The 8979-nt window shown below is 34.1% G+C and overlaps 1 protein-coding gene across 1 annotated transcript; it reads right to left on the minus strand.

Moving 5' to 3' along the window:
• Positions 1-1268: 1268 nt before the first annotated feature.
• Positions 1269-8294, minus strand: KRT222 (keratin 222). The gene is made up of 6 exons (XM_058559377.1): positions 8199-8294; positions 4959-5087; positions 3922-4142; positions 2280-2356; positions 1961-2096; positions 1269-1538 (listed from the first exon to the last, which is right to left on the minus strand). The coding sequence occupies exons 1-6, from the start codon at positions 8292-8294 to the stop codon at positions 1310-1312; spliced, it is 888 nt and encodes a 295-aa protein (XP_058415360.1). The 3' UTR covers positions 1269-1309.
• Positions 8295-8979: the final 685 nt, after the last annotated feature.

Here is an 8979-nt window from a genome sequence, read left to right on the forward strand (position 1 = left end):
AACATATTTTTCTTCTGGTTAAAATATACGTTTTTTTTTTCTAGTTGAAATAAAGGAGAGAGAGAGAGAGTGATTGCAAAGGCTGTACTAAAATGTTAATGTAGCTGGAGCCCTTAGATGATACTTTAGCTGGGAAAAAAAGTATGGTGAGTTGTACTCAACATTTCTTCTGCTTAGAAAAAAATTAATAGCTTATAAATTTCTAATGTTTTAAAACAGGTATTTATTATTTAAGGTCTTAAAATAAATATACCTGTATTAAACAGTGTGGTTATTTAAAAAACTTTGCAACAATACTTGACTTATTCACAAATATATTTTCTACCCATATTTGTTACAGTTTGAACGATTTAAAAACATATCCTGCAAATACTCTTAGCTTAGACAACAATACTGTTATCTTAATTCACATAAATGATTGCAAGAAATATTTATAATACTTTATAGAGTACCTTATCTAATGCTCACATCAAATACTCAAATTAATCACATTTAACTTTACAGATGGGACAGCTGAGGTGGTGAGAGGTTGGATAACTCTGTTCTAGTAATTGTAATTTCATGTTGGTGCAGCTGGCCTTCTAATTTTCTGTAGGGGAGGACAAAACCTTTAAAGTTCTTTGAATAAAGTAAACTCTGCTGGAAATCAGATAATGATTACAAAAAACTTTCAGGTGAAGATTAACTTAATTTTACTTAATCATCAAATTAGCTGAGAGGTTTGTTCTCTAGTTTGCTCAGAACTGCTCATGGAAAGTTATTTTTCGAAGTGTGCAAATGATTGTCTCAAAAGGAAAAATTTTGGTTAAATGAACATTGAGTCTTCTTTAAAAGTTTGTTTATAATTGCTTTCTTTTTTTAAGTGGAAAAATCTTTTTAGATATAATGGGTCATCAAATAATGGTGAGTTAGTGTGATTCTTAAGATAATACAATCACATTTAAACAAACTATTCCTTTTTCCTTAGAATATTCAGCCATTGAGTAAAATTTCGAAGACTTTACTAAGCCATCTTAATGCTTACAGTCTCTGATAAAATTTCAAGGGAAAAAGAAGACTATTTGGAGAATAAATAAAATAGGAACTGTACTGAATTTCTGATTTTATGTTTAAGCTCCCCCTCTCCAAAAAATACACCCATAATTAGACTCAGAGAAATTTTATCCTTTACTTTTTTTTTCTGAATAGAATCACACATTGATCGTAACACATGTACTTAACTTACATTTTGGGACAGAAGGCGGTCAGCATGGCCCACCTTGGTCTGTCCCAATGTCATTTTCAAATCAAGTCAAATACTGTCTTTGGATTAATTAGCTGCTGATGGAGGTTTGATAGAGGGGATACTACATGATCTTCTCATGATAAGCCTGACTTCTATATCTGGTAGATTATCCTGCTTAGTCTGTAAACACCCTTCATCAGTGGCTGCTAAATGAAGGTCAAATCGAAGAGAAACAGATTTTTTCCTTAGTCGAGGGTTATCTTTAAAGAAGGAACCTTCCCATTCTTTAATAACTTCATCCACTTTCTCTGTCCTGAAATGATAAAATAAACTTTTCTATATGAAGAAGTATAGATATATTTAAAAAAATGTAATATGTATTTCTTGTGAAAAAGAAGCCAAAAAATTTGTATAATTTATATTTTACATTTACATTTTAAATTATAATTTACATTGTGGAATTTATAATTTATATACTTTAAAAATCATATGAATATAATTTCTAAGGAATTGTATGGCATTCTCATGTTTTGGTTATATTTTTAGGAAAATGGTGAATTAAAGATTGAGTACTCCATCTGAGTTTTCATTTATATATATTTATTCATGTCAGATTAAAAACCACAGTATAAAATTATGTTTGGAAATATTCAAAGATTACTGAGATTACTCAATTGAAGTTAATTTCTTTGCATGTGTTTATTATTATTTCTTGGTCAAAATTATTTTACTTACTGAATAGTACCACGAGCTTCAGTGCTTTCCTTCACGATATTTCCATTTAATATTGCATGTTTGGTCACTGTTTCCACTTTTTCATTCTCACACTTTTGTGGGACTTTTGTTGAAAAAGATATTTCATTTATAATGGCTGTGAAAATGTTATTTATGAAATATTAAATTACAATGTGGAAGTACTATTCTCAGTCAATTTATATGTCAAACTTTATTCAAATATTGCTTGGTTTTGCTACTTTAGAGTGTTTAGTTTATTAATAATCCCTATAAATGCCATTTCACTTTTCAAGTTAGTTTACTTATATCAGAAACTCACCTGAAGGTAAAACAAAACCAACTCTACTTGTGGTAGGTTTTTGTTCTTTTTTTTCACCTTGGATGCAACCATAATATCTGAAATTGGAAAGAATTATGTTATAGGAGCAACATTGTATTAGCATATAATTGAAACAAATGCTCACCAGTAAGAGAATGGATAAATTGTAGTATATTCATACAATGGAAACACTATTTAGCAGTGAAAATAAGTGAACTAAGGGTACACTGTATCTTTATGGATGAATCTCCCAAGTATAACATTGAGTGGACAAAAAAAAGATAAGTTGTAGCTAATTTTATAAAGGTTAAAATAATATGCAAAACAATTTCATGTTTTGCTTAGGGATACATACATATTAGTATAAAGGAATGTATGAGACTAATAAGCATCAAATTCTGGGCCAGGTTAGACTGAGGGAGGAGGATGAGATTGGAGGGATGTAGTTTAGGTGCCCCAGGGTAGGGGGCAGATTTCAACAACGTTGTAAATGTTTCACTTCTTAAGCTGGGAGAAGTGCATACCTGAGAGTTCATTATATTTTTCTTGATACTTTCTTGTATATCTTAAATATAGCATAACAAAGTTTAAAAAAATTGTATTAAAGACCACTTTATCAACATCTTTAATGATTAGGCATTAAATAAAGTTTACAACCATTTATTTTATTTAATAATAAGTTATGTATATATTTACATAGCACTGTTTTAAGCACTTTAGAAACGTGAATTCATTTAATCCTCACAGTAATCCTATGAGGTAGCGTTATTCCCATTTTATAGATGAGAAAACTGAGGCACAGAGAGGTTCAGTAACTTGCCCAGCATCACTCAGCTAGTAAGTGGTATATTTTGAATTTAATTTATGTTTTTCAAAGATTTAGTAAATGTCAAGACTTATTGTAGGTTAAAGTAGTTTCATCTAGTTTTATAGAGGACTCAGAATTCTGAAGCAAGCAAGAATAATGGTTTCTTTTTATGAGAACATGGAAAATTGGAAGTTGTGCTGTGCTCAAAGCCATATGACCTTATAAGTGATATTACAGATTATGAAATTGTGTGAATTAATAAGAATTCTTCTTCTGATACCTTTTGTGATCAGGACATCTGGAAGTCTTTTAACATGTACTCAGAACAACATTGCTTTCTATGGTTGTAATATAAGCACATTATTATTATTAATTATTATTATTATTTTGGTGTTTGATGTGTGGTGGGAGTGGGCTCTTGGGGTGGGGGTGGGGGATGTGGTAATAGTATGTGAATTTTCCCAGCTTTACTTGTGGGTGGTCCGTAGAAGGCACTAATTCTAAAAGAGATGAATGGCAAGGGAAGTGAGAAAGTTAAGGAAGGTCATTTTTGTAGCAATTGAGAATTGTTAACATTTTTGTTCTAGGCTTAATGTGCTCTTTGTTGTAGCTCACGTCCCTGACTTTGGTTATCATGTTCATAATTTGGGGAGGCTGCAAATAGTTCTCCCACATATTCCTTGCAATGCATACTAATCCTATTTTGTTGTCGGAGCTCGGCGAGCATGCCATGGTGATGATGGGTTTTTTAGATTTAATTTCTCTGACTACATCAATGATGTAAGCGGCACTATATTTCTGGCCACTTGTTATTAACCATATGGAATGAGGTACCTGATTTCTTCCTTTTCGAGGAGGCGTCGATAAGTTGCTATTTCTTGTTCTAGCCTCATCTTTGTGTTGAGAAGCATCTCATGCTCTTGAAGCTGCTTTTCGATGCCACGCCTTACTTCCTGTAGCTCTTTTTCTAGTCTTTCAATCACGGCCTCTAAGTCTTGCAGCTGCGTCTGGTAATGTTGCTCGCTGGCGTGTAGGGAGTTTTCAAGGCCCCTTTCCTGTTTTATATAGAGCTTCATCAGTGAAACAAAAGGTGTTTCTGAAATCTGATTTGCAACGTTTTCATCCTATTGTGTTCTTTCTTAAAAAGGTTGCAATAATTGTACAACATTTATGCAAGAGGTCTTTTGTTACAGCTTTGTGAATGACCCACGTTAAAAAAATTATATTATATATATATATAGCTAGAGAGCTTACTATGTCAAAGGTATAGTGTGATAATTCTTATGGCAAAAAAATATTCTGCAGTGTGATTAACTTATTATATCACTCTGATTCACAGTGATTTACTGGATTGGTTCCAGGACCCCCCACGGATACCAAAATCCGAGGATGCCCAAGTCACTTAGTTGGCCTGCCTTACCTGCGGGTTCCGCATGCGCGGTGATGGAGGGGTGACTATATTTGATATTTTACATATTGAAAGTATAGAATATTGAATATAAAAGGTGTTTTAGGAAAGTGTTTAAATCTTTTTCTGTTAGAAGTCTCAATAGTATGGATAAAAGACTCCCTACTGTTATGACTTTGGTTAATGACAAAGGCTCTATTCCCCTACTCCAACAATTAGAGAACCCCAGTGTGATAAGCAAGGATTACTTCATTTTTATAGGCATGAACTAAACCTTGAATGAATTGACAATAGCCCTTGTCATGATGGAGGCAGGGGTAGTTGAACTAGGACCAGGGATAGAATTCAGTGGCCTTGGTTTTTAGTTTCTCCCTGTAAAGTAATGGACATGATTCCTTTCCCTCTCTTAACCAGGTAACATCTGAGGACTCAATGGGCCGATCACTTTTGAGACTATTCTCACCACAGCATGGAGGGATTCAATTTCCACTTGCAGGTGGTACCACTGGCGACGGGCTTCCTTGAGTTCTGCTTGAGCTGCCTTTAAAGCCTCTTCATCTTTGTCCATTTTTTTGCTTATATCTTCTTCTAGCTAGAAGAAAGCGAACAACAACAATAACAAAAAAAAACAAAGAGCACTCTTGAAAATGAGACATTTAAAAGCAATTATAGAAAAGGAGTATAGGAATTAAATCATTTTTTTCTTCAAATTGTTAATTACAAATGTGTTCTAGTGCTTAGTTACTAATTGATTAAATATGTGAGCAAGTCAGTTGCACTCTCAGCCTCAGTTTTCTCAGATGTAAAAGGAACCTCAAAAGTCCTTTCCTCCTGTAATAGTCTGTGATGCAGAAAAACACATCTATTTTAATGAAAAGTAACGGTTTGCAGGACCGAAGTTTGAGACCTCTGATTCTTAACTTTCCATTATTTATGATATCATTAAGGAAGAAGGATTGAAAATTAGCTACTATTTCCCTCCCATATTTTCCTGTAGACTGCTTTATAAAAAGCTGCTATAAAATCCTAAACGGATCAATTCTGGGACTGGGTATATGAACGGGGAGTAAATACTGCTAGAAAGTATATTATGAATAATTTAGAGAATTAAGTTATCATAGGCATTAGAGGTTCCAAAATAGACTTCAGTATTAAGAAAACCCATTGTTGATTTATCTTTTTTTGAAAATGATCTTTTTAGAAGGCATGTTAGTTATGGCTATCTAGGGTAGTAGCAAAAATGACATCTTTAAAGATTGTTTTCTAAATGTCCTCATATTAAATAAAAAGAGAAATATTTTATATTCAGCTTTAAATGTTCTTATGCTGATGTTGAAATTAAAGTATCTTTTGACAGAATTCTCAACATTTGGCCCCAAGAGCAGTAGGAGCCATGTATGGAATTGACTGTAGTATTTTGAAGCAAAAATGACAACTTTTTAATCTTTTTATAAAAATGCATTTTAAAATAAAAAAATTTAATTTGATGGTACAATAGTTTTTTTTTTTTAAAGGAAACATTGGAGTAAATGAAAGTCTGTGAATAAAGTTTAGGGCAAGGAATTAGAGAACAAAATTCATGCTTCTTTTGGCTTGTTGTATCACTTGTTCTTAGTGTTAAGTTGGTAAAGGCAAGCAGCAGCAAATATCAGAGCAAAGACAAAAGAGAACGTCAGGAATTGAGGAAATAGGAGAGCATAAAAATGCTGGTGTCTACTGGTCTCTTGGATTTTGAGTGTGGAACTGGCAGCTAGATTGTGTGGAAGCTGGATTCCAAAGATGGCCTCCGATGAACCACACCTCCCCAAATTTCTGTCCTCGTTTGGTCCCCTTCCACGCTGACTCTGGGCTGAACTGTGTCTTGCTTTAGCTAGTAGAGTGTGGCAGAAGTACTGGTTTTAGACCTAAACCTTAGGAAGCCCTGGACAACTTCCACTTCTTTGCTTTTGGGAGCCCTGATCCAACATATAAGAAGTCTGGATACCCTCTTGGAGAGATCATGTAGAGAGGCCAGATGGAGAGAGACCTTGAGGCTACATGGAGAGAGAGAGAAACAGGCCCAGTTGTCTCAGCTGAGCCAGCCTTCCAGAAATCCCCTGCCAAGGTGCCAGACACATGAGTGAGCCACTTTGGATGTCCCAGCTAGGCTGTGCCCCAAGATGACTGAAGTCCCAGCCAATGTCCTGTGCAGCAGAAGAATCACCCCCACTGAACCCAGTCAACCCACAGAATCATACCAGGGAATACAATAGCTGTTTTAATCCACTAAGTTTTGGGGTGGTTTGTTATACAGCAAAAAGTAACTAAAATAGCTTGTGTTTCCTTATTTTATAATAATTAATCAGGCTTTCTTGAATTTATTCCAGCTGACATTCTGAATTCTTTGAAGAAGATCCTCTAAAGTAGATTTATGTTAAAAAGACTGAAGAAAACTTACTATAGTCTTGCTTTTTCACTTTAATTTATTCATTTCAGCATTGTGACTTGTAAACTAAATAACTTGTATTTTTACTGTTGCAAAATAAAATGTTTATTTCATTTATAATTTTCAGAAATTATCTATTAATTTTTTTCTTCTCTTTGTAAAAGGTGAGTGACCTATTCCAACACTTAAATATCCCAGTGACTTTACTTAATCTAGGATACTGATCATTCTTTATGAAGACTGAAAATGTTACCCAGAGGTGAAATTTATAATGTTACTAAAGATGAATTGCTAATGGAATAAAGACCTATGATTTCCTAGCAATATTTTTTCCCTTTTAGTGATGTTCTTAAGTAAACGCTGCTCTATTTGGGTGCTTGGAATAGAATTTGAATTCAGATATGATAGGTAAACTAAAAAAAAAACACACACACACACAAACCCCTGAATTTCTGAATCTTCATTTCTAAAATATTTATTTGTACATTTGATTGAAGATTAGAGACCTTAATTAATTGCTAAAGGTGATTTTCACGTTAAAACAAAATAAGTCTATGAAATTAGGAATTAGCCCTTATTTACCTGGGCGCTCTCTTTTTTTAAATACTTAAATATTGCATGCTTAATATTGGAAATAAACATATCTCATCTTATAGTAGAAAAGGAAAAATCTATAATCTAAGTGGAGAGTCATTATCAATTTGGGGAATTTTGATTGTTCCATTTATAACATTGTTCCTGAATGCCATGTTCACATACTCAGATGATTTCTATTTATAACAATCTGGTATAAAACTGAACTCATTAAAAAGATGATGGGAACCTTTTAGAAATATTTTACTTAGCTTTATCTCTGCAAAGTGTGCAAGCCAATAAATATTACTATAAAGCTTGTCATATTAAAGATATTATTTAAATTATCTCTATAAATAACTCCGTAATATCTTTGAAGTGTATTTGAAATGCTTCCTTCCTGAAAGAGGTTAGAGTGAACCATTTTATTGCATGTTGACCCCATGTTTTGTTAATGATAGTCACCTCGTAATTTATATAAAAATCAAATGCATCAATCTACATTTATCTGATGGTAGTTTAACAGTATAATCACAGCATTTCCCCCTGTAGCCCCAGTCACATTGCAGTAAAAGCTAAATTCCTTCCCCAGTATATGCTGCATTGAAAAGGAAATACTGTACCTCAGAGAGGCCGGGACAGGAATTGGTTAGACATGGATTGTCTCCTTATCCTGGAAGGTGCCTGTCTGTATGAAATCATTACCTGGATCCTTGTTGAGAGCACGGTCTCTATCTGATTTCTGGTGAGGAGCTTTTCATAGTTTGCCCTGATCTCATTGAGTAGCTGGGACAGCTCCATTCTGTTCCCATCCTCCACCTTGGCTAACTGAACCTTATCGATAGGATGAGTCGCTGCGGCAGAGCCTGCTCTGTCTGCGTCGCCAGCAGAGAGAGCCTGTGGAGCCTTAAAGATGCAGAGCTCCTTTTTCAAAAGCCAAGGAAATTCCCCTGTTTCTAATCAATTATTCAAATATTTGGTAAACCCTTTTCTCCTATCGTTGTCAGTATAGTAGAAATGTCAGACCTCCATAAAGGAATAGGAAAGTGAAAACACCCTCAATATTTCTAAGTTGGTTCTCTGTAAAACTGAGCACTTTTTGGGGAAAAATTAATTTATCTTGTAAAAAGGAAATGGGGTATAACAAAGAAAATTAATTTTTGTTTTCCCAAGATATTGCATGGAAATACATCTGGGCCCAGAACATGATAGCTAACTTTTCTTTTATGGTTTTTCTCATCATTTGGATTATTTAAACAGAAATGCTATGGTAGGGTGTTAGAATATGTTGTAAATCTTGAATATTCTGACAGTTATGGGAAAAACTACCATCAAATGAAGTTGACAATTGTCATTAGCCACAGGACTGATTGACTGTATTTTTCTCCAATGCATACTGTGTGGCTCATGCCTGGCTGCTGGCCTGACAGCAGGGCTTGATGTACTGAGGTGAATTCCTGAAGGCATATTACAGATGAAGCTGTAG

Source organism: Diceros bicornis, chromosome 18 (genome assembly GCF_020826845.1).
Source record: "Diceros bicornis minor isolate mBicDic1 chromosome 18, mDicBic1.mat.cur, whole genome shotgun sequence".
Taxonomy (NCBI): Eukaryota; Metazoa; Chordata; class Mammalia; order Perissodactyla; family Rhinocerotidae; genus Diceros; species Diceros bicornis.

What these genes read in the sequence shown, in the direction of transcription:
- KRT222 (XM_058559377.1), bottom strand. Translation starts at nt 8,294, where the DNA reads ATGGAGCTGTCCCAGCTACTCAATGAGATCAGGGCAAACTATGAAAAG. An exon ending in TGGTTTTGTTTTACCTTCAG is followed by an intron (nt 2,097 to 2,279) that starts GTGAGTTTCTGA and finishes ACATTTTCACAG; the next exon opens with CCATTATAAATGAAATATCT. An exon ending in GAAGCTCGTGGTACTATTCA is followed by an intron (nt 1,539 to 1,960) that starts GTAAGTAAAATA and finishes TTATCATTTCAG; the next exon opens with GACAGAGAAAGTGGATGAAG.